The sequence below is a fragment of the Ailuropoda melanoleuca genome, chromosome 9, assembly GCF_002007445.2.
Source record: "Ailuropoda melanoleuca isolate Jingjing chromosome 9, ASM200744v2, whole genome shotgun sequence".
NCBI lineage: Eukaryota > Metazoa > Chordata > Mammalia > Carnivora > Ursidae > Ailuropoda > Ailuropoda melanoleuca.
In genome coordinates this window covers 94,497,745-94,523,977 of record NC_048226.1, presented here as the reverse complement: position 1 = coordinate 94,523,977, position 26,233 = coordinate 94,497,745, and the positions used below count along the sequence as shown (strand labels likewise).

At 36.7% G+C, this 26,233-nt stretch overlaps 1 protein-coding gene across 3 annotated transcripts in view; it reads right to left on the bottom strand.

The window, feature by feature from the left end:
* The window catches only part of EFR3A (EFR3 homolog A), a 100,174-nt gene that overhangs the window by 36,217 nt on the left and 37,724 nt on the right, over positions 1 to 26,233 (bottom strand). For all 3 annotated transcript variants that reach the window (XM_011222913.3, XM_034668628.1, XM_011222914.3), the window contains 7 exons: positions 23,117 to 23,244; positions 21,840 to 21,990; positions 19,472 to 19,593; positions 14,357 to 14,506; positions 13,653 to 13,790; positions 7,646 to 7,724; positions 4,569 to 4,704 (listed from right to left, as the gene is read on the bottom strand). In XM_011222913.3, the coding sequence (XP_011221215.1) occupies positions 4,569 to 4,704; positions 7,646 to 7,724; positions 13,653 to 13,790; positions 14,357 to 14,506; positions 19,472 to 19,593; positions 21,840 to 21,990; positions 23,117 to 23,244 (904 nt within the window). The remainder of the gene's footprint in view (positions 1 to 4,568; positions 4,705 to 7,645; positions 7,725 to 13,652; positions 13,791 to 14,356; positions 14,507 to 19,471; positions 19,594 to 21,839; positions 21,991 to 23,116; positions 23,245 to 26,233) is intronic.

The following is a 26,233-nucleotide window of genomic DNA, read 5'->3' as shown; positions in this document are numbered from 1 at the left end:
GGTCTTGCTCCATTTTGAGTCTATTTTTGTGTATGGTCCAGTTTCATTCTTCTACATGTAGCTGTCCAATTCTCCCAACACCATTTGTTAAAGAGACCATCTTTTTTCCACTGGATATTTTTTCCTGCTTTATCGAAGATTAGTTGACCACAAAGGTGAGGGTCCATTTCTGAGTTCTCTATTTGGTTCCATTGATCTATGTGTCTGTTTCCGTGACAGTACCATACTGTCTTGATGATTACAGCTTTGTCACAGAGCTTGAAGTCTGGCATTGTGATGCTACCAGCTCTGGTTTTCTTTTTCAACATTCCTCTGGCTATTTGGAGTCTTTCCTGGTTCCATAAAAATTTTAGGATTACTTGTTCCACCTATGTGAAAAAAGTTGATGGTATTTTGATAGGGATTGCATTGAATGTATAGATTCCTCTAGGAAGCATAGACATTTTAACAATATTTGTTCTTCCAATCCATGAGCATGGAACGTTCTTCCATTTGTGTNTTCCACCTATGTGAAAAAAGTTGATGGTATTTTGATAGGGATTGCATTGAATGTATAGATTCCCCTAGGAAGCATAGACATTTTAACAATATTTGTTCTTCCAATCCATGAGCATGGAACGTTCTTCCATTTGTGTCTTCCCCAATTTCTTTCATGAGTCTTCTATAGTTTTCTGAGTACAGATCCTCTACCTCTTTGCTTCAGTTTATTCCTAGGTATCTTATGGTTTTTGGTGCACTTGTAAATGGGATCGATTCCTTAATTTCTCTTTCTTCTGTCTCACTGTTAGTGTATAGAAATGCAAGAGATTTCTGTGCGTTGATGTTATATCCTGTCACTTTGCTACATTCCTGTACGAGTTCTAGCAATTTTGAGGTGGAGTCTTTTCAGTTTTCTGAGTCTCATGTCATCTGCGAAGAATGAGTTTGACTTCTTTGCTGATTTAAATACCTTTTATTTCTTTTTGTTGTCTGATTGCCGAAGCTAGGACTTCTAGTACTATGCTGAACAACAGCGGTGAGAGTGGACATCCCTGTCATGTTCCTGATCATGGGGGAAAAGCTCCCAGTTTTTCCCTGTTGAGAATGTTATTTGCATGGGCTTTTCATGTACGGTTTTTATGATATTGAGATATGTCTTACCATCCCTCTGTGGAGAGTTTTAATCAAGAAATGATGCTGTACTTTGTCAAATGCTTTTTCTCTATCTACTGAGAGTATCATATGGTTCTGGTCCTTCCCTTTATTAATGTGATGTATCACACTGATTGATTTGTGGACGCTGAACCACCCTTGCAGCCCAGGAATAAATCCCACTTGGTCGTGGTGAAAAATCCTTTTTGTGTACTGCTGGATCCTATTGGCTAGTATCTTGCTGAGAATTTTGGCATCCGTGTTCATCAGGCATATTGGTTTGTAATTCTTTTTGGTGGGGTTTTTGTCTGGTTTTGGGATCCAGGTAATGCTAGCCTCATAGAATTTGGAAGTTTTCCTTCCATTTCTATTTTCTGAAACAGCTTCAGAATATAGTTATTAATTCTTCTTTGAATGTTTGGTAGAATTCCCTGGGAAGCCATCCGGCCCTAGACTCTTGTTGGTAGATTTTTGATTACTGCTTCTATCCTTGTCAGTTATGGGTCTGTTTAGGTCTTCTATTTCTTCCTGTTTCAGTTTTGGTAGTTTATACATTTCTAGGAAAGCATCCATTTCTTCCAGATTGCCTAATTTGTTGGCATATAGGTGGCTCATAATACGCTCTTATAATTGTTTGTATTTCTTCGGTGTTGGTTGTGACCTCTACTTTTTCATTCATAATTTTATTTATTTGGGGCCTTTCTAAACTTTTCTTTTTGATAAGTCTGGCTAGGGGTTTATTGATCTTATTAAGTCTTTCAAAGTACCAGCTCCTAGTTTCATTGATCTGTTCTACTGTTCTTTTGGTTTCTATTTCTTTGGTTTCTGCTCTAATCTTCATTATTTCTCTTCTCCTGCTGGGTTTAAGCTTTATTTGCTGTTCTTTCTCCAGCTCCTTTAGGTTTAAGGTTAGGTTGTGTATTTGAGACCTTTCTTGTTTCGAGAAAGGCTTGTATTGCTATACACTTCCCCCTTATGACTGCCTTTGCTGCATCCCAAAGGTTTTGAACAGTTGTGTTTTCATTTACATTTATTTCCTTGAATTTTTAAAATTCTTCTTTAATTTCCTGGTTGACCCATTCATTCCTTAGTAGGATGCTTTTTAACCTCCAAGCATTTGAGTTTCTTCCAAATTTCCTCTTGTGATTGAGTTCAAGCTTCAAAGCATTATAGTCTGAAAATATACAGGGAATGACCCCAATCTTTTGGTACCGTTTGAGACCTGATTTGTGACTCAGTATGTGATCAATTCGGAGCATGTTCTATGTGCACTGGAGAAGAATGTGTATTCTGTTGTTTTAGGATGGAATGCTGTGAATTATCTGTGAAGTCCATCTGGTCCAGTGTGTCATTCAAAGCCCGTGTTTCCTTGTTGATCTTGTGCTTAATGATTGTCCACTGCAGTAAGTGGGGTGTTAAAGTCCCCTACTATTACTGTATTATTATTGATGTGTTTCTTTAATTTTGTAATTAATTGGTTTATATAATTGGCTGCTCCCATGTTAGGGGCATAAATACTTACAACTGTTAGATCTTCTTGCTGGACAGGCCCTTTAATTATGATATAGTATGCTTCCTCATCTCTTATTACAGTCTTTGGTTTAAAATCTAATTTGTCTGATATAAGGATTGCTACCCCAGCTTTCTTTTGACGTCCATTAGCATGATAAATGGTTTTCCACCCCTTCACTTTCAGTCTGGAGGTGTCTTTGGGTCTAAAATGAGTCTCTTGTAGACAGCATATGGATGGGTCTTGTTTCTTTATCCAATCTGATACCCTGTGTCTTTTGATTGGGGCATTTAGCCCATTTATATTCAGAGTAACTACTGAAAGCTATGAATTTAGTGCCATTGTATTACCTGTAAAATCACTATTTCTGTATATTGTCTCTGTTCCTTTCTGGTCTATGTTACATTTGGGCTCTCTCTTCACTTAAAGGATCCCTTTAGTATTTCTTGCAGGTCTGGTTTAGTGATCACAAAAATTATTTGTTTCTGTTTGTTCTGGAACCTCTTTATCTCCCCTTCTACTCTGAATGACAACCTTGTGGGATAGAGTATTCTTGGCTGAGTATTTTTCTCATTTAGCACCCTGAATATATCTTGCCAGACCTTTCTGGCCTGTCAGGTCTCTACGGATAAGTCTGCTGCCAGCCTTATGTTTCTACCCTTGTAGGTTGAGGACCTCTTGTCCTGAGCTGCTTTCAGGATTTTCTCTTTGTCTCTGAAATTTGCAAGCTTCACTATTACAGGTCGAGGTGTTGACCTATTTTTGATTTTGAGGGGGGTTCTCTGTGACTCCTGGACTTGAATGCCTGTTTCCTTCCCCAGATTAGGGAATTTCTCAGCTATAACTTGCTCTAATATATCTCCTTCCCCTTTTTCTCTTTCCCCTTCTTCTGGGTTCACAATTATTCTAACACTGTTTCATTTTATGGTATCACTTATCTCTCAAATTCTCCCCTAGTGATCCAGTAGCTGTTTATCTCTTTTTCTCAGCTTCTTTATTCTCCATCATTTTGTCTTCTATATCACTAATTCTCCATTCTGCCTTATTTATCCTCTAGCAGTTAGAGTGTCCATTTTTTATTGCATCTCATTAATAGCCTTTTGATTTCAGCTTGATTAGATTTTAGTTCTTTTATTTCTCCAGGAAGGGATTCTCTAATGTCTTCTATACTTTTTCCAAGCCCAGACAGTATCTTTACAATCATTATTCTTAACTCTAGTTCCAATATCTTACTTATATCCATAATGTTTAGGTCCCTGGCAGTCAGTACTGCTTCTTGTTCTCTTTTTTTGCGGTGAGTTCTTCTGTCCTGTCATTCTTGCAAAAAGTGGTCACGTTTCTATTTGTAGAGTTGCAGCAATTCTTTTTTTTTTTTTTAAAGATTTATTTATTTCTTTATTTGACAGAGAGAGACAGCCAGCGAGAGAGGGAACACAAGCAGGGGGAGTAGGAGAGGAAGAAGCAGGCTCCTAGCGGAGGAGCCTGATGTGGGGCTCGATCCCGAAACGCCAGGATCACGCCCTGAGCTGAAGGCAGACGCTTAACGACTGCGCCACCCAGGCACCCCAGCAATTCTTTTTCTTAGATCTCCGGTTGAGTTCGCAGGTGTTCAGAATGATTTGATAGCTATCTAGCTGAATTCCAGGGACCAGACGAAACTAGGGTCCCCTACTCCCCTGCCATCTTCCTCCTCCATCCAAAAATCTTCATTAGGAGAAATGAGGAAGGGGAGACTGATATAATGGAAAATGCTTAAGTGTACGCTAACGAAGCCTGAGAAATTCTAAGAGAAACTGTAGCACATTTAAAAACATAAAAGTATTTTTAAAGAATTTTCCATACACTGCTGTATCTACTGAGAAAAATTCTAGAATAGATTAATGCATTAATTTTTTTGAGTTTTGTTTTGTTTTTTGCTTATACTCACCTATGGAACCTTTAGCAGCAATGGCAACAGCCTCCAACAGAACCTGGATGATACCTGCTCGAACCCGTGGAGAATCTTTTTTACGAGCATCAAGGTGTCCAAGGATTTCCTGAATTACATGGTGAGAATACTGAGCCTACAAGAAGCAAAACAGTACACAAAGATGTATGAACAGTTGTATGCATATGGGCTGGATTCTTAAGAATGGAAAACCATGTGTCACTTAAACATCCAACTATAGGAGACTGATACTCCTGTTACAGAACAATATGTAGCCCTTAAAAACCATGCTTTTAAAGACTAAATAGGGATACTTGAAAATATTTATAATATCCTGGGGATGAAAAAAGCAAGTTGCAAAAACTATGATTAATAAAATTTATCTGTTTTTTAAAACAATATATAGGACTAGAATTATATACACCTAAATATTGACAGTGGCCAGGATTCATGAGAAGTTTTTATTCCCTTCACACTTCTCTGTAATTTCAAAGAACATTTATATACTCTTATAATTTGATAACAGGACAATGGTTCAGAAATAAACAGATTATGATATTTACAACACTCATGGATGAAAAGTGCATGGAGTGATAGGAACAAAACTGCAATGATGTTAATTATACAGAGTTTCTGACACAGGTACGCTAAGCTATTGAGCGCCTATGGTAAAACTCACCCTCACACTGAATTTTAAAGCAATAGTAATGGATGTGTAGCTTTAAGAAGCAACATAATAGAGTGGTTAAATACGTCTGTAAGCCCTGGAGTCAGATTTGCCCAAATTCAAATTCGGGCTCCATCATTTAATAGCTTAACAGTGTACAGCTTAAGAGAGGACTACTTAACCTTTCTATACCTCAGTTTTCCTCATCTACAATATTTAGAAAATATAAACAGTTATTTTGTAGGACTGTTATGGCACTTAAATGAGTTCGTCTGTGTGAAGAACCTAAACTTGTGTCTAGCACAGGAAATGTGCTCAATCTAGCCATTATTACTCACTCTTTAATTGGTGACTCCTGGGATAATATATTACTACAGAACTGAACATAACAAAAATGACAACAAAACACATCTGATTCGGAAGCAGATGCCAGGCACTGTTCTACGCTCTGTATATGTATTATCACATTTTATCCACACCAACAGTTCCAGGAAGTAGCCTAACTCAATCACACTGAACTTTGCAGTGCAAATGAGGCAGGTTTTTAAAGAACTTGCCCAAAGTCACACACAGACTCTAAGGGAGGACCTAGCTATGAATCCTAGCCCAACCTCAGAGCACAGCTCTTAAATACAACGCCTTATTACATTCAACAAATCATTTTAGCGCAAAAGATAATCTTTAAATATTTTCTCTTTACCACAAATGCCCTTATTATATTTGAAACTATCTGAAACTATGTCTATGTAATCCCTTAGTGATATAAATACTGGTCAGGCTAGCTAATGTTTTGCGGAGAGAGGAAAATATGTTACTTAGGAATGAGTCCCTTAAACAATTTTATGGTAAACAGCAATTAAAACAAATTTATCAGAAGTTTTAATTGTATCAGGTACTACCATTTAATTTTTGATCAATGGACTTCATAAAACATATGAAATGCTGTGGACCAGCAGATTCTTCATATTTAGTCAAGTATTTATTGATTCCTTAAGTTTCTTTGACTTTATTTACTTTATTAATTTACTTCGTGCAAAAAAACAATTTCATTTAGTAACAAAATCTGAATGACGAAGGCAAATGAAGAAATACAAGGCTACAAAAGACCAGGAGAACAGCCTTAATTATGCCCACAGACTGCCAGATCAACTTCTTACCTACTTAACTAAAATTAAATGAAAAGATCTTAAAAGTTCTCCTAAGAAGGAAAAAAAAAACCAAACCTGTAACTATGTGAGGCGATGGATCTTGAGTAAAGTACTACAGTAATCATTTTATAATATATCCAATCATTACATTGTACACCCTAAACCTACACAGTGTCATATGTCAATTACTACTCAATAAAAGCAGAAAAATAATTTTTTTATATAATCCTACCACGTCCAAACCGGCTTTATAATTACTACTACTTACCAAAAACCCACACTATGGTACGCTAACTTTAACTTACTGGTTTATTTCCCCCAAAACTTGTGGAACAGAATGAACAGAATTTGAATCCTGACTTCACTTTCTACCTTTGTGCCCTTCAGTGAGGTACCTGACCCCCCAAAGATCAGTTTTCTGATCTGCAAAAGAAGAAGAATAACAATATCTACTCTATAAAATGAGGAGAATTAAAAGCAAGCAAGCAAATAGATTATGTGCACAGTACATAGTACGGCTGGCACTTGAAAAGCTGGTAGTCCTATTTTAAAATATAAATGAACCATTCAATGCGTGCATTAAAGTTTTGTTTTCAGAAATGAGAAAACCAGAACTCAGAGGGACTGAATAATTTTTCCAAGTTCACACAACCAGTAAACAGCACATCTAGGATGTGAATCTGGTATGACCTATGTAAAAGCCATGTTGCTTTCTTACTCTACCTTATCTCCTTTGAATTAATGATGACTTCTTGGGGAATAAAAGAATGTACACTGTGTAAAAAAAAAAAAAAAAAAAGACTTAAAAATCCCACTTGAATTAAGATCTATCTGAGTCTGTTCGGGTTCCGAGGAGAACCAAGGTGCAGCAGATAAGACTGTCTCATCACAAGGTTTTATGATAGGCTAGGGGAGTTAATGCATGTACGATTACATAATAAAAACTCAGTAAATGCTAGTTATTATAAGCTATATTCTGATTTCAATTCCAATACCAGTTCATCAGTGAAATTTAAATACACAATAAAAATATTCAAATAAATGAACAGTAAGCAGCATCATCATGAAATCTTTTACTTCTTTTTATTAACTATCTTTTCATCTTGGCAAATAAGAAAATAAGTGGTAAATAAAAATGAGACAAAAAACAAAATTAAGAACATGTTGTGTATCTTCAGTGCTCTATATCTCTGATGACATGTTTATCAATACAGAACCAAAATTACTTATATAAATAGGATAAATACTTAACCAATCCTTACCTGAATGGAATACATTATAATTTTAAAGCAGTGAACTGCAAATTCATTGGGATCCCATAGTTTGTGATGGTCTAAATGCCTGTAATTAACAAAAAAATTACTTTAAGAATTCCTTTTTTTATTCCACTTTCTTCCTTTAGAACCCTTAACAATATGTAAAACTGTATCCTAGAATGTAGCACAGAGAAGCAAAGGAATGAACAATGTGTAGACAGCTTAAGAGCCATGAAGTAAAAAGGGAGAAGACCTAAAACACCTTTAGCCAGGATTTCAGAAGAACAAAGATCGAATGTGACTGAGCTCCATTTGAGGAGCCAATGACTGAGGATTTTTCTAGTTCAAAACAACCAACCCAAGACCAAAACCCTAATCCTCAGGTTTAGGAATCCCATCAGGATAAAGAGAAGGTTTACAGGAGTCCGAGAGGAGCAAGAGCTCACCTCTAAAGGAAACAGAACTAGATTCACAGGTTAACGCCCCAAGAGCAACACCAGAAGACAGAAAAGAACAGAGTTAACACCCTCGAGTACTGATCTATTAATTCAGTTTAGTATTATGTACCAAGCAAAACTTTCAATGTGGATAAAATAAAGACATGCGATAAAGCAATTTCTGGAGCACTTCAGAAAGAAGGAAAAAAAATGATTCCAGAATAAAGAACAGAAAGGCAAAAAGGAAAGCTGAGCAACAGAACTGAACAATGTAAGAGTTAAAATACATACAAACACTAACATAATAATACCTAATTTGTGAAACTGAAAAACATACTAGCTGAAAGTAGACATTAAGACAAAAGAATTTAACCTTGTATTCCTAAAGAAGAAAAAGAAAATATTAAACTTTACATCAAAAAAAATGTTAAACTTTAAATTTTATATAAAAATGAATGTTACATTTCCTGAGAACCACTCAAAGCAGAAAAATTATGCAAAAAAAAGCTTGTGACTTTAAAAACTGACAGCAAACCAGAAAAAAGAATTTTCTTAAATCCACTTTTCTATTTAAAAAATAAACCTCAGCAAACATCATGCTCAGTGGTAAAATGGTATGGGAATCCTGAAAATTGGGGTCAAACCCCTGCACTTGAATGCCAATTAGTAACTGTCACTTCGGACAAATGATTTCACCTCCTCAATTTCAGTGTTCCTATCTATAAACTGGGGATAATGACACACTCCTTACAGGGCTATTGGAATGATTAAACAAGAACTCATGTGAAAACACCTAGCATAGTATATGGCACAGAACAGGTAATGAATGTCAGTATTTGTGGCCCTTTTCTAGATAATATGAATCATTTAAAATTATCATTTAAAACCAATGACTTAGCTCTGGCAGAATTAATTTAAATTGTTTTGGTATAATAATTTCATCTTCTCACATTTATTCTGTCCTTATTTTAGTTTAGCTTTCAGGAAAGAACTGGTAAATTTGGTTGAAAAATTCTTTTGGTTATAGCCTTTCAAGCCAGTCTATATCCTGCCAGGTGTTTATATGTATTTAAATTTGTAACTAAATGCACAGTGTTGCTTTAGGCTGTCTAGGACAAGAAGTAACACATCACTGCTGCCACTGGGGGGGGGAAAGCAAAGCAATGTTATAGGTCCAGTGTACTGTTACCTTTGTAAGAAGAGCTCCGACCCACTAGCATGAGTAGCAGTCAGACTGCAATGGAACCAGGCAACAGCTAGATACTATTTTTTCTAGATTTAGTAGTAAGGGGAAAAGGAGAGGAAAAGAATTTCCAAATATAGGACCACTGATTCTCAAATCATGTCTCTCAGACAACATGCATCAAAATTACCTTGGGATTTGGTTAAAAACAACAACAAGCAGATTTCAGGGCTCTCTACTGTGCCCCAGTTCAAGAACCATGGGGCCAAAGATCTTACACATCCCGAGATTTGTAAGTACCATTAACTTCTGAAAACCACTACCCTGGACTTATATATACAATTCGCTACTCCTACTATCTTTGCAAAACAGGTGGGGAGTTTCACTTTGAGGGGTCACTGATGCACAACAAGGAAGAAAAAGCAGAGCTACAAACTCAACTGGGTGAGATCTCTGAAAGTAGAAAAAAAATTAATCACTTCTAAAACGAGAACTGGCACAACATGCATTCAGTTCGAACAAAAATTATTCTAATTCTATGGTATGGATGCTAGTGGGAGAACTATAAGCACAGTCAGACTAAGGGGCAGATGAAGTATAAAATCTTCACCCCTTAAGCATCCGCCTTCGGTTCAGGTCATGATCCCAGGGTCCTGGGATCAAGTCCCACGTTGGGCTCCTTGCTCAGCGGAAAGCCTGCTTCTCCCTCTGCCTGCCACTCCCCCTGCTTATGCTCTCTCTCTAATAAATAAAAATAAAATCTTAAAAAATTTTTTTTCACCTTACTATTCCTTTCAATAGAAAAACAATTTCACTTAGACTTTGAGAAAAAAGAAAATGCCTTATTTTTATATATGTAAAAATCATGGAGACACTGCATAATGACATGCAAAATTTTAAAAAATTTATAAAATAAGACACGTGACTTCAAAGAAACTTCTAGTTTCTTACTTTAAGCTACTTCTAGACAACCAAAGGTCAAACATTCCAGTTCTCTGTTGCCTCTGCTGGAAAATTTTAAGAAACATGATGAGCTTTTATCTTTTATCACAGCTGTTGACATTCTACATCCAAATGTCTAATTTTGTCTCCAACTGTCAAATTTCAATTTCAACAGGATTTTATAAATGTTGACGAATAATTTAGGTATAAAATTTTTCTTATGAAATCTTTACATGTCCAGAATCAATCAACGCAAAGAACTTCAAAGTTTAGAGCTAGGGGCCATAGCCTTTCATTTGTAAAACAGGAGTGACAATACCTTCCCCCCTACAGGTAACTGTACTGTGCAGATTAAATGAGTTAAAGCTAGCAAAATCACTAAGCACAGTCTCTGACGATGTACAATGTCAACTTTAATCTCAATCTTTATCTCTTTTTCCCTGCTACTCTAGCACCCCAAATTTTTGCCCAGGTAGTCAATGAACACTGATGTTATGTCTGCTCTAAAAAGTGAGACTTAATTTTCTAGGTTTAAGACATTCAAAAAGGAAGTGTGATAATTGAGTTAACATACTTTACTAAGCTATATCCGTATGGTACGTTAATCCTAATCTATTAAATTTCTCAAAAATTAAAATCTTGAGCTGAACATATTATGGTTAAAAAAATCAGAACCATAATTTGTAAAACATGAAATAGGCGATCCTAATCCTAATAATCTAAAAAGAAATACCTTCAACTATTTAAGAGTTAAAAATCTCTGCATATAAAAATTGCTATCGGGGCACCTGGGTGGCATGGTCGGTTGAGCATCCAACTCTTGATCTCAACTCAGGTCTTAACCTCAGGGTTGTGAGTCCAGGCCTCACGTAGGCTCCATACCCAGCATGGAGAGGGAAAAAAAAAAAGAGAAGAAAAGAAAGTAGAAAGAAAAGGCAAAACTATTTTACATAGGAAATATATTATTAATATCATATTTGCCTTCATGCTAATAATTTTTTCTTTCAGTGCTAAATTAACTTTTTATGGTATATAAAATACTAGGCAGTAAGAATAGTATTTTCAGGGACATATTCAGTAATTTTTTAAGGTAAAAGTAAAAACGAAAACACTGTAGCATACTTTGCAAAATGAGTACCTCACAGAAGTCTTCCGTTAGTTAAGAAGGATTCATCTAACAAAAGCATTTTATTTCTGGTTAATGAATGACTACAAAAAGTAGCTCTTAAGTATGAAAAATTGCTCTGGAAATTACTTGCTTTAGTTCGACACTAACGTAGGTTTTTTATTTCAATCATTATTTGATCTAGTAAAGAAAATAAATGATTTAATAGAAATTCTGAGTATCAGAATTTCAATAAACAGGGAATACAACAGGATACATTTTTCAGTATTTAAGAATAGCACATAAAGAAATAATAATGTTTTTCCTAAAAAAAAACAAAAAACAATGAAAACTGCAGGTTTCAACTAAAGCAAAACTTCCTAAAATAAGTTGTTCAGCACCAAAAGAAGCTGTAAAATTCCCTGATCTTAAAATGTACCACTATTCTACAAAGTTCAAAATCCACTCTGCCGAAGAGGCAGAAAACTGAACTTTATTTACCTCCTCAAGCTTGGTACCGATTACTTCTGGTTCCTGCACCTTCTTGTCAAGAATTTTATCATAGTAACCTCCTAACATAGTGGTCCTGGCTCAATCCCATCCTCAGAGCTCACCTGATTAACTTTCTGGCAAAGGGTAGTTCTGACAATTTCACACCTTTGAGATAAGATCACCAATTCCTTACAGACACAAATATAAAACTGTAAGATCTCTATGGTGTGGCTTCAACTACCTTTCTTTTATCTTACACCAACCCTTTAACTCTTGACACGCCAGCCAATGGTGTCAACTAATCTCTGCTTCTCAAAGTCCACACTTCTCTGCCTCTGCTCATGCATCTCAACCAGCTAAAATCTACCTACCCACTAAGTATCAAAAAAGATCACCCCAATATCCCAAATTTGACTTGAATGCTTTGTTCTGAACTGCTATAGAACTCTTGGCCTTTTCTCGTAACCTATATACTGTATTATAATTATCATGAATGTCAATTATCCATCAAAAGTTTGACGAGGACTAGGAGAGTTTTATTCTTATATATATATATATATATATATTCTCCAAAATACCTGGTATCTTACTTAGAGAGGGCATTTAATATTTAATTATCTCACTAAATGGCTAACATATAACTATTTAATTAACAACTTAATTAACTAACACATGATCAAGATTTAAGTCCATTAAGTTCTACACAGTAAAAAACATAGTCCACTTCAAGCTACCCAACTCAAGTAGAGTCAATTTAGTACCTTCTTTCTTTTAGGACCACTCTCTAGATTTTTAAGGCCTTACAGATTACCTCCCAGTTAATAAGAGTATTAAGATAAAAACTGGAATTCTGAGATATTAAATCAACAGGTCTGGACACTGAACAATAAATCTGCCTTTAGTTATATGTGACATAATTTTATTTCCTTACTAGCATTTCTGTAAGCCCACAGAGTCATTAAACTGATTTCTTTTTTTTTTTTTTTTGCCGGGGGGGGGCTGTGGGGGGAAATCACGGATCCCTTTGTAAACCTAATGATTCTCTGATTTTTAATATAATTTTGTGGCTTATAGACTCTTATTAACTAAAGCTCAACTTTGAACCCAAATGTTGCCTTAAATAAAGAATTCTGGGATGTTAGACTACTTTATATGTGCTATAAAGACATTATTACAGTAGCAAAGGGAAAAGGATGAGCAAATGATTAACAAAAACTAGCAAAAAGGGCCAGAAATTACACAAAATATTATACAGTAGATCTAACATCTGATAATCGATTGAGTTAGAACACAAAAGTTCGACAACAAGGCTTAAGAGATAATATCTCTGTGGAGAAACTCAAAGTTCACAAGTGTATTTGCCCTGAGAGGAGACCAGATGTACCAATGAGTTAGTCAATATTCCTGCTCTGACCAGTCACAGATGTAAGGTGTTATTTAGAGAAGTGAACATGCACCAAGGCAGTCCAGCCACAGGAGAAAGCAAGCCAAGAAACAGAAGCCAGGGACTAGGAGGAAATGACCACAGAACTTACTAAAATGAGATATATCACACTCAGACACTGTTTAGTATTTTACTATGCATACGCATTTCAAGGTCTGGGAGCAGAAATTCGCGGTACATGATGGGTATCAAGCACATGGCTGTATTTCATTTTTCAGGGGAAAGAGCTGGTGCAGTGGCTGAACAGTGCTCAAACACAGGATGTCAGACTCACTCCTATACTCTTCCCACAGTGCTACACTTTCCACTAATAACACACTCATGCCAGCAAAAAGCGTCCTCTGTAAGTAAATGAACACAGAATCAATACAGCACAGTCACAAATAACCAGGAAAATACCAACTCCTTACGCAAAAACTGGTCTAACAGCATTATTCATGTTCCCAAAAGTCGCTCGACCCAGCAGTTCTCTGAAACAGTTCTCGGCCAGCACAGCAGGATTCTCTTCTTTGTCGGAGGCAGAAGGGGAAGGAGGAGGACCTGCGCGACTGGGAACAAAAAGGGAAATGAAGAAAGCCTCAGGAAAGAACTCTAACACCAGTTCTAACAGCTAACAGAACAGACGTGACTCCGCAGAACTGTTAAAATGTTTTCCTTTGCTCCCAAAATATCTAAGAATAAGAAATGAACAGAGTTTAACCTTTCATTAAAAAAACTGAATAGCAATTATTATCATTATTATTTTGGTTAGTTCTAACCGCCTAAGAAAAAGCATCCTGGATCTCTAAAGAATAACAGATGTTTAGCTGTAATTTGTTTCTCACACTTGCAACTTTTAGTATTAATTCAAACAGCAATTTGGATGCTCAGTAACAAGCAGCAAGTGTAAATTTATTCTCAAAGAAATAAAACCTTAAATGTATAAGGATCTGCTGTCTACTAAGCCTAAAGATGAATAATTTTTTCAGAAAGGGCACATATTTAAACTCACTCAAGTTTATGAGACCACCATTTATACAATACTAAGGATAAAACTTGCTTATCCTGGCAAGCAAGCACACGTACATATATACAAAAGTAACACACCCTCAACCCTAGTATCTTTATTCCCTACCTGTCAACCTCTTCTGTCTTTTGCATGTTGAACAACAGGGACGGAACAATTTTATCCATATGCTGGGGTTCCCAAATGGTAGCCCGAAGTTCATCATTAACTGTTTTGCGAACCACTCCTTGAATACCCCTGATTCCTGCAATTCGGATTCTATAAAAAAGAAAAAACCGAGTCATGAAAAAGGTTATTTAATCAAGTCTGCCTGTTTAGCTAAGAGAATGGATGCCAAATAAATATTGTTATCATAAGTCAAAAAAATGAAAATAACACAATAACAAGTCTATGGAATTAAAATCTCAAAAATCTAAGATAGAGGTATGGCAGTTCCAAAAGAGATTTACGTTATGTTTTTGTTTTTTTTTTTTTGTTTTTTAATGTAATCGCTACCCCCCCGAATGCAGGGCTCAACCTCACGACCCCAAGATCAAGAGTCACACGCTCCACCGACTGAGCCAGCCAGGGGCCCCAAGATTTACTCTGGATACTATCTTCCTAAAATCAGCATTTAAAGTTTAAAGAGACTATAAAGTATAATAATATCAAGTCTATGTATTATTTTTCAATAAAAAAGAATTTAATCAAAAGCATTAGGTTTTCCTAACGGGATGATAATTCAAACTAATATAAACTAGATTCTCTCCATTTCTTGCCTAGAAGTCTCAGAAGCTGAGTGAAAACAGGATTTCACTCTTCTTGAACAGCCCTCAGTGCTTCCTCAGACTTTTTCACTGTTTCTCCACAAGGGGCTCTCACTTCCCACAGTCCACATACATGGAAGACTAAACTGGTTCCCATGAAGGTACTGTGACAAATGAGAACTATCAAAATGGGAGTACAGATAACCTCAGCCATTTTTAAACATACACACCCATGTATACTAACATATGTATACTCCAGGTATATGTGTGACTGAAAACCTATCCATGTGGGGAGAGAACCTCTCTTGCCCTATTGTCCCATCACAACCCACAACTTCCTCTAGCTCTTCCCTCTTCCTCACTCAAAAAAAAAAAAAAAAAAAAGGCTATAGGTTCAAGAATGAGAAGAAAAATGATTAGAAAATAGCACATAAAAGCCGGGGAGGAAGAATCTCACAAGCAGAGTTAAACTGGTCACCCATTTGCCCCCAAAAAAACTTCTTTCTGGCCCAATTTGATTGTTATTTACTTCCTTTTTTGCTACTACTGGAAATATTCACCAACAGAGGTTTATTTAGCTTACCCCGCACAGTCTTCTGAAAGTTACAAGTGTTGAAGAATGAAAGATACGGGGAAGGGGATGACTGTGCTTTACAAACCCATGAGGACATAACACAGGCATTCAGGAATGGCAGACGGAGAAAAGGATAACAGGATACTGAACAGATAAAGTGAACAGGAAACATAAAGACAGATTTTGCCTATCTCAAAGCTGTGTATACATGCCGCTTTCTAAAACAAAGTCTTAAGAGACTCTTGTACAGCTACCACAAGTGGGCAAGACTAACACTACTATCATGGTGTCTGCTTTGTATGCCTGCTGTCACTCCTTGGGTGGTAAGAGGACCAAGCACAAGGTGGCACAGAGCACATGAATGAGATGCCACAAGGAGGGGGGCTGATGCCTCATGACACAGCAGCCTAGACGGAGGGCAGCAGACAGAGATGCCCTTGTTCAAAAGAGGGGGAACTATCTTACAGCAACTATAGATAAACAGCGGGCATCCAACTCAGATCTAGATCTGGCCTAACCAATATATTCTAGCCATTACCTTAAAGGAATTTTAGTTTCTTCACAGTAAAATAGAACTTGTCTTGCCTAAAGCACAGGAATGTTGTACGGATCTAAATGAATTAATGAGCTAATTCATGCACAGTGTTTAGCCAATAAAATGTTAAAAAAATTGGCACATAATTATTCAGTAAGTGTTAGCTGCTCCTGCTATTGTTAATCATTATTATGATGATGATAATTGCTATCATAACTGAAGGTTGCTCAGGAAATCAGAGCTTAAGATTATGATGTATGACTTTACAGGTGGGAACCATTACTGCAGGGCAAATATGTTAAGAAAATCTTAAGTTTTTAGCCCCATTTTCCTAGGCCCCTGAATTCTATTTGATATAGTTTTGCTAAAGATAAAGGGAATAAGTCACTAAGTTAGAACCTAAAAAGGAGTATTAATATGCCTGAAAAACCAAAAGGACTTTTACTAAAGACAAAGCAGGAAAAAAAAAAAAAATCAAACCCTGTATCTTAAAAGCATTTTAGCTTACTCACTGGTTTCACAGTGATTCAAACAAAAAGTCATTTTGGAATTTCAAATATATAATTCTGAAAAACCCAGAATTAGGAAAAAGTACCATAAGGCTTTCATTTGTATTTAGAAAATTTCAAGTTTCTTTTTATGAATATTAGTGAAAAATGTTAGATGAAAATATGTTCAGAAGACAAGCTCTTTCACACTAGGGGGCAGTACATACCTAAAAATAAGACACCTTATAGTAATAAATTTTGAACTTTTTTTTTTTTTAAGGTTTATTTATTTATTTGAGAAGGAGGGGGAGGAGAGAGAGATTCCCCAAGCAGAATCCCCACTGAGCATGGAGCCCAATGCAGGGCTCAATCCCAGGACCCTGAGATGATGACCTGAGCCAAAATCAAGAGTTGGCCACTTAGCCGCCTGAGCCACCCAGACACCCCTAAATTTTGAGCTTCTTAATGTATCCTTTCCTGAATACTATGTAAATCACAAACACTTCTCTCCTACACTGGTTTATATGTGAAACTCACTTCAACCAAAATTTGAGAAATGTCTGTGTATAGTTTACTAATTCTTATAATACTAAACAAAAGAAATACTACATTCTGCGTATTTACCGTATTTTAAAAGAAAACAAAATTGTCAAAATCTTAAAAAAAAAAAAACTATCCCTTTCTTCAGGAAATCTTTATACCTTTTTGCCCCATTAATAAGTTACGGTCAGCTGCGGAGAACAGGGACAATTTTTTTTTTTTTTTTTTTAAGATTCACTTGAAAGAGAGAGAGCACACACGACTGCATGCATGCACACGTGCAAGCCGGAAGAAGGGCAGAGGGAGAGGGAGAACCTCAAGCAGACTCCACGCCGAGTGCAGAGCCCTGTGCAGCCAATCCCAGGACCCTGAGATCCCAACCCAAGCCAAAGTCAAGAGTCGGACACTCAACCAAGGGAGCCACCCAGGCACCCCAGAAGAGGGACAAATTTTATAAAACATTTTTTAAATGTTCTTTAGGAACGGAAAAAAAGATTTTAATGGTGACTGGAAAAAAGAGGAAATTAGCAAGACAGTTGCAGTTACCTCTACCTTTCTAAGGCTCTATACTCGTAATAAAGGAATAACAGCGTAACTCTAAACAGCCAATACTAAACTGAGGAAAAATTATACCTATGGTGTGTCAGACAGTGTGTTTGTATCTGAAAACAACTAGTAAATCACTTCTCAGCTTTCTTTCACCATGTTAAAACAACTTTTTACATTTGTTTTGCTTTGTATTGAACCAACACTGTAGCGTGCACCCTAAAAGCTAGTTCTATTTCTGCACATTCCCTTATTTTAAAAGAAAACTAAAAATTACAAACATGCTAAATCTTGACTTTAAAAGGCCTCCAATAACTCTGAATTCATGTTAGTTTCTTTCTTTTTAGGTGTAGTATCATAAAGCTCAGACTACTTTTTATTTACCAGATTCATATTGATTTCAATTCTTTTTTTATAATACTTTTTTATTATGTTAGTCACCATACAGTATATCCTTAGTTTTTGATGTAGTGTTCCATGACTCATTATTTGCCTATAACACCCAGTGCACCATGTAATATGTGTGCCCTCCTTAATAGCCATCACCGGCCTATTCAATTCTTAACTTTAAAGCTTCTCATTTCCACATAAATATCAACCTATAGACTGTGCTTGCAGATTGAGTATTTGATTCCAGATTACTAGGAAGTATCCAGAAGAAATGTTTAAAAACACCCAAATCAGTTATGATAAACTCAGACTGACAATGATTTAGTAATAGTCTTTCATTCATTCAATTTATGTATATATTCATTTAGAAAGTACTTACCGAGAGCCCATTATATGCTCAGCACTATTCAAAGTACTAGTGATACACTAGTCCTCAAAACAAGGACTTTGTCCTCCTGGAGTTCATATTCCACAGAGGAACAAGAAACAGAGATGAGAAGAAGATAAAAGAGTAACTGAAGATGGGATGGGAGGCTGGTATTTAATAAATAAAAGGTGACCAGTGGAGGACTCCCCTGAGAAGGTGACATGGGAGCAGAAAGCTGAACAAAGTGAGGCAAACAGCCCTGTGCGTATCTGGAGAACCATTCTAGGCAGAGACCACTTAGTCCACAGGCCTTGAGAAACTGTGCCTGGTGTGCTCAGAACAGCAAGGAGACCATGTGGCCAGATAGAGCAAATTTTAAAGGAACAAGAAATGAGAGGCCAACAGAATCTGACACGGGGGCAGGGGGAGCAGAAAGGGGCATTCCAGGTTACAATAAAGACCAGAATATTAGTCTACACATTGAGAAACCAGTCTCAGTTTGGCTACTTCAGCCAGCCCTTCTAACAGCAATAGAAAGCCATATTTCAGGAATAAAGTGTGTAGTTTCCCATTTCCTTTGGTAATCATTATGTAACATACCATATTATGTATTATGGTAATCAAAACACAGAACTCATCAATAAACCACTCTATGACTGTAAATCAGAGTAGGGGAGCCTGGGTGACTCACTCGGTCAAGCATTCGACTTTTTTTTTTTTTTTTTAAGATTTTATTTATTTATTTAACAGAGAGAGAGACAGCCAGCAAGAGAGGGAACACAGGCAGGGGGAGTGGGAGAGGAAGAAGCAGGCTCCCAGCAGAGGAGCCTGATGTGGGGCTCGATCCCAGGACTCTGGGATCACACCCTGAGCTGAAGGCAGACGCTTAACGACTGAGCCACCCAGGCGCCCCTAAGCATCCGACTCTTGATCTCAGCACAGGTCTTGATCTCAGGGTCGTGAGTTCAAGCCCCAAGTTGGGTTCCATGCCAGACATGGTGCCTACTTAACACATCATAGAGTAAGATAATACATACTCTGTTCGTATTTCTGGATCACTATGACAGGAATGACACATGGCACTGAAGCGAGATACAAAAAAGTCATAACGTCTGTGATAGGATGGTGTGTCTTCTTCAATATTTGCAAATTTGACAAACTAAAAAAAAAAAAAACCAATATAAACATGTTATCGCCTTTTGGAAAGTATAGAACACATTTACTTTCATCCATTATTTGTTACATTAACAAGAATTATCCAAATAAGCAGCAAATGAAACATATAAAATATAATCAATGCTACATATACAAAAGGAATTTTTTTAATGAACTTGAGAAAATCAAGCATATACTATTATAAATATTAACTTGAACACTTTTATCCAGGTTCTTTTGAGTGAGTGAGCCCACTCTCTAGAAGGAAAGATCTTACTCTAAAGCTCTTCTCTATTTCCTAAACACTGACTGTGCTTCACTGATAACCTCAGGCCCAAACCTGCAGAAAATTTTATTCCTTAATCACAGACAGCAAATCTTCTGTGACAGCTATGACTTAACACACAAATGAGTAATATGTGACATGGAAAGGAGACATAAACTGAAGGAAATGTACACTCAAAAGAGAAGAAAAATACTGAGATGGTAAAATGTATTCTACCTCCTTTCTAAATACAAAAAAGAGAGAAATATCTATGCATTTGGGGAGTTTTAAATACCCCTCCTGTGTCACAGACCTGGCCCTAAGGCTCCTTATTATGTATTTTCTTTTCTCACTAGCTTTCCATTCACTCAGTGATGTGCTACTTCTGTACAGCCTAAAGCAGCATACTGTTACTTTACATGCAAATTTAAATATATATAAACCCCTACCAGGATACAGACTGGTGGCTTGAAAGGCTATAACCCAAAGAATTATTCAACCAAATTTACCAATACATTCCTGAAAACTAAACTGAAATAAGGATAAAATAAATGTGAGAAAATGAAATTATGATACCAAAACAATTTAAATTAATTCCACCAGAGCTAAGTCCTCAGTTCTAAATGACAATTTTATATGATTCATATTTTCTAGAAAAGGGCCACAAATATTACACGTGGTTGAGATTAAACTGACATTCATTACCAATTGTGTGCCATACACTGTGCTACGTGTTTCCACATGATTTAATCATTCCAATGGCCCTGGAAGAATGTATCATTATCCCCAGTTTACAGATAGGAACCCTGAAATTCAAGAGGTGAAATCATTTGTCCCAAGTGACAGTTAATAAGTGGTGGAACTGGTGTTAGAGTGCAGGGATTTGACTCCATTTGTCACAATTCCCATACTACACACTGACCATGTGAAGTTTCAGAAAATATTAAACCAAGCATCTCTATTTTTCATAAAAATAAGCCTTAACTGACTGAGCCACCCAGGTGCCCTGTCAAAAACTAATGATGTACTATATGTTGGCTAACTGAACATAAAACAAAAACAAAAACAATGTGAAAAGTAAAACAGCCCAGGTAACAGTATATCTTTTGAAAGCATCAGTTTGTGAAAAAACAAACAACAATATTAAGACAGAGATACTGTACAATCATGAAGAACTGAATCTTCCAGAATCCCAGAGAGAAAATTAAAACTCACATTCCACTGCAAAAAATAAATAAATAAATAAATAAATAAATAAAGCTTAACTTGTATCAGGAAATGCTCAAAAATATAAATGGAAAAAAACCACACAAAAGTCTACCTATAATATGTTCCCCACTTTCCAATATATATTAAAAAAAGAAAAAGATTAAAAGATTACTTCTGGATATTGGAATTACAGATGTCTTGTTTACTTTTCCATGTTTTCTTGATTTTCCAAATGCACTACAAGAAGCGTATTACTTTGAAATAAATCAGAAATTTTTTAAATGACCATTAAAATAGCAAATGTTCTGGAAAATTTTTAGAAGGAGAAACTTTATTCTCTTTTCACTTATTGAAAGTCACAAGTAAGAACACAGACCAAGTGATCATCTACGGAAGGGGCTCCTGTTGTCTCTGAGTATGAAGAACTTACTTGATGGCCAACAGATTTTCCCATGCTCCTTAGGATTGGTTAGTACCATAGATTTCACAAGAAGCAACAGAAAAAGCTAGACACAGTGTTCTTTCTTTTAAGATTTTATTTTTAAATAATCTCTATACCCCAAGTGGGGCTCAAACGCACAACCTCAAGTAGTTGCACGCTTTGCAACTCAACGAGCCAGGCTCCCCTAGAGACAGTGCTCTAATCACCCACATCTGCGTTGTTTGTCCACATGCTCTGACCAGAGCATTTGTTTGTAGCAGGTAAAAACATTCTCAGAAGAGATCAAGTCTAGAGATGCTAATTAACCTGAAAGTTAGAGAGCAGATTTACTCACAGAATTTGTTCCAAGAACTTGAAGCTTTGGTTCCCCTGATTCTAGCAGCTTTGCTACCATATGAAGAAAGCTTTCTACAAACGGCTTGATGCTTTGAGAATGGCAAGCCATAAGAAGTTGGTCCAACGCCTCCATAGCAATTAAAACATACCTAAGTGTAAGAGAAAAATAATGTCAAAGCATTTCTAGCTTTCTAAATTCTCTTAGGTGCATCTTCATTGGAATAATTAAATGTAAATGCACAGAACAGAGAAAGGCAAATTTAGTAGTTCCTAAGTGAAATCTTACTTCTCACAAACACTAATGATCTTAGATCATATAGTAACCCTCATACTGAAGTATACACAAAAAGTGTACTGTACTACACCCCATTGTCTCCTCCTTTCCAAACTCTTTAACATTAGCTTTGTGTATATTTTTCTTTGGAAACATGGACATTTTTTATTTTCCAGACTTCTAACCATCTACCTTGTATCTGACCCAAAAGAGTTACTACAAGCAATGTGGCTCAAGTTTCCAATATAATCTATTTGTATTTGTAAATACTGAGTGTGAAAAACATCACCAGCAACAACAGACTATCATAAGGAAACATCTCATAAATTTAACCTTACAATTCATTAGATTTTAAAGCTTACACTAAAAATTAAAATTGACTTTAGATAACTTTATATAACTGTAAGACTTGCTAAAATGTTCTAAGACGTAACAATAAGGAAGCAGAGAAAACCAGTATCACTTGAAGAATGGAGTATTCTAAGAAACGAAGATCATAAAATGAATATGGAAAAGTACTTATAATCCAAATTATCCAAGTTACTATCGTTCAAGCATAGAGAATGGAGTAAGACTGCAGATCTTTATTTACAGGTAGGTAGACAGCTAGCGCAGCTCCAAATCAGCACGCGTACGTTCTCTGGACCTTAACACCTACGCCTAATGCTCTCTTTTACTCTTCTACTGGTAGGTCAATACACTAAGGGAGTCAATTTCTACTATTTCCATTAAAGAAATATTAAAATACCAAAAATTAACAGATGCTTAAGCTAAAGGCAACTCTGTTAACTCACATGTGTCTATTCTTAAAACATGACCATCAGAAAAGTAATAAAAGCTGCAAACATCTATACGGTATACACATTTCCTTGTAAAACAGTATTAGGTTTTATCCTCCACACATCATCTTTGCATGACCAGATGACAAAACAATGTACAGAATGATTTAGCTTAGGGGGAATTTTCAGAGATACAGTATTAGCAGCAATTAGTTTCCTTACCCGGAACGATGTCTGACAACATCTCTGCTCAACCTTTCTGCTAAGTAAGAACCAATTCGATCCAGTTTCTCTGGAGCAGATACTGCATAAAACGTCAATTTCTCCATGTCTGCTTTAACAAGGCCATCCTAAAAATAAGAAGAACAGCAAGATAAATAGGCTATCTATATTTTCATAGTTATTTTTAATTTCTAAGCGTTGTTTGCTTCACATGTCCCCTTTTGGGATTCGTGATTAATCCATTATTTATGCTGAACCTTTCTGGCTATAACCTCCTTACTGTAAATATTCACCATTCTGGCTACAGAATTTTCAGAAATTTAAAGAAATGCCCCCATTTAGGCAGAATATTTAAATATACCTTCACAAGCAATGAATTATTCTAACACCTTCCAAAATAAACAGCTCAACTAACTGCAATATGTAGGGAATGGGATGTAATTTAGTGAAAAGGTTTCAAACAAATTTATTTCAATTTTAAAATTTCACAATATGTTGTTAAGCCTATTTTACTCCTTTACGTATACAACAGCGAACATGTTAAAATGATTCAAAAGTTGCTGATATCATTATAAAGCCTTCTTTTAATTAATAAATGAGAAGGTATTAAGAACTGCATGAATCGCTTACCAATGTATGAAAACAACAAGAGGCCCCCAGTGTGGGATCGACAGACTTTCATTTGTCTCTGCCCTCTACAAGGTGACAGGCCACAGGTCTGATGGTACTCCCCACCCTCAGGCAACAGATTAATTATCAGCCTAAACGTTATGGTCATACATAGTCCAAGTAACTAAATGCTGTTGGGATTGTTAGAGGAGGTGGGAAGGGAGACAGAAAAATTATGTTAAATGGTGAATCTACAACTAAAAATTTAGAAATCTGCATTTTCAACTGGCTCCTCCAAATTCTCTGGCTACTCTGCCAATGCTCCATCGCCAACCCCTCATATTTTTACCTACTTGGTTTTCCTCAAACTTGCTACCTTGCCGCCTCTCTTCCCTTTCTGACATCAGATGAGCTCTTTTCCTTCTCCTCAGAGAAGGTGGAAGTCATCAGATTAGAATTTACTAGCGAAAACACCCCTGCTTTCTCAGTGCCCTCTAGAACAGTGGTTTTCAACCACGGTGACTTCATTCCCCCAGGGTAATGTCTGGAGACATTTTGGATTGTCACAGCTGGGAGGTGGGTGGACTGGCATCTGCAGCAGAAGCCTGGGATGCTAATAAACATCCCACAACGTACAGGATAACCCAAAAGCAAAGAATTAACTGGATCAACAGAACCTGAATGAAGAAACCCTGCCCCACGGAAAGTGAAAGTGCCTTATTTTTGGAGGACTCGTCTTGGAGAAGTCAGTTTGCGTATGTTCTTGCTGTCTGCTTCACATGGCCCAGGATCCGGCTCCATCAAGTTAGGATGGCCTCTCTCTTTCCTGGTTCTTTAACCTCTCCCTCTTGGTTCCTCCACCTCATTACTTAAATATGACTCTCTTGCATCCATTTTTTTTTATCCCTTACTAATTTTATTGAGGAATAATTTATACACAATAAACTATACCCAAGTATGTCATTTGAACTATGACAGTTGTATATCTGTGAAACCACCACTAAAAAACAAGATACAAACATTTCCATCATCTGCAAAAGATTCCTTGTGTCCTCTGCAATCCATCTCTTCCCCCAGGCAATCAGGGCTCTGCTTTTCAGCATTATCAAAAGCAGCACACATCAAGGGAATCATATAGTCTGTGCATGACTCTTCTCACTCAACTCACCTCTGCCTGGGGATGCTTCTCTAGCTCACCTGGGTAACTCCTACTCAGCCTACAGGTCTCAATGGCCTCCAAAACGCCTTCAATGCACCCTTCCCAACATCCCTTCAAAGCTTGGGTAAGAAGCTCCTCCTATATGCTCCTTTAGCTCACTGTACTTATCTCTATTATATTTATCATACTGTTTTTCGCTCCTTAAGCAAATATTCATCAAGTGCTAACTATGTGCCAGGCACTGTCATAGACACTAGGGAAGAAAGGGTGAGCAAAGAATTATATTAACTCATTTAATCCTCATGAGAACCTTATGAAATATGCACTATTTATAATTTCCATTTCATGATGAGAAACTGAGGTACCTGCCCAAGATCCTAAGGCTAGTAATTATTAAGACATGGTTTGGTCCCCCTCACTAGATCACTCTTTGAAGGCAGGGACTATAACATACAGACCTCTGTGCTCTGGGCAGTACGTCTGATCTATTTTTGATACATTACATGATTTTTTATTAGTTTGTTTTTTTGTGTTTTTTTTTTTTTTTAAAGATTTTATTTATTTGTCAGAGAGAGATCGAGAGAAAGCACAAGCGGCAGGCAGAGGGAGAAGCAGGCTCCCTGCTGAGCAAGGAGCCCGATGCGGAATCGATCCCAGGACTCTGGGAACACGACCTGAGCCAAAGGTAGAAGCTTAACCGACTGAGCAACCCAGGGACCCTACTGTTGGTCAATAAACTAAAAATAACAAATAAGGTCAAATGGGTTATGATTGCCACATGTATGCAAGGTTTATGTAAATTTTTAAAAATCTTATTTTACAGATCTCCATCTGAACAAATCTTATCTAAATACCTGGCAATCAATCAATCAAAACCTGGCAAAAATAAAGATTCTTTCTATAACCATTCTCTCTACCTGTCATTACTAATCTAATCTATCTGTCATCACTCCCATGGTCACTACTGTTCAAAACTCCCTCACTGCCTAGGAGTTAAAGTAGATAAACGAGAAACTTTGTCGGTCATTCACATTCCTCCATAATCTGGCCTCCATCTTATCTTCAGTAACCATATGCCCCAGACTCCTCAGGGCAATGATGTGAATATTCAGTCTATTAAATGACATGACTGGAATTTCTAATTAGAAATCATGGTCAACATGATTACCACCCATTACCCTCTACAATGAGGCTATATAAACCTTCATTTGAAGGTTCTTAATCTCAAATGTACCTCTTGCTTTCTCTTGCACCCCTCTGCCTTTTCTCTAGAGGCCCCTCACTTGCAATAAAGAGACTAATCTCACTTTTCCAGATGGCACACATCCTTCAAAGCTCAGCAAATCTCA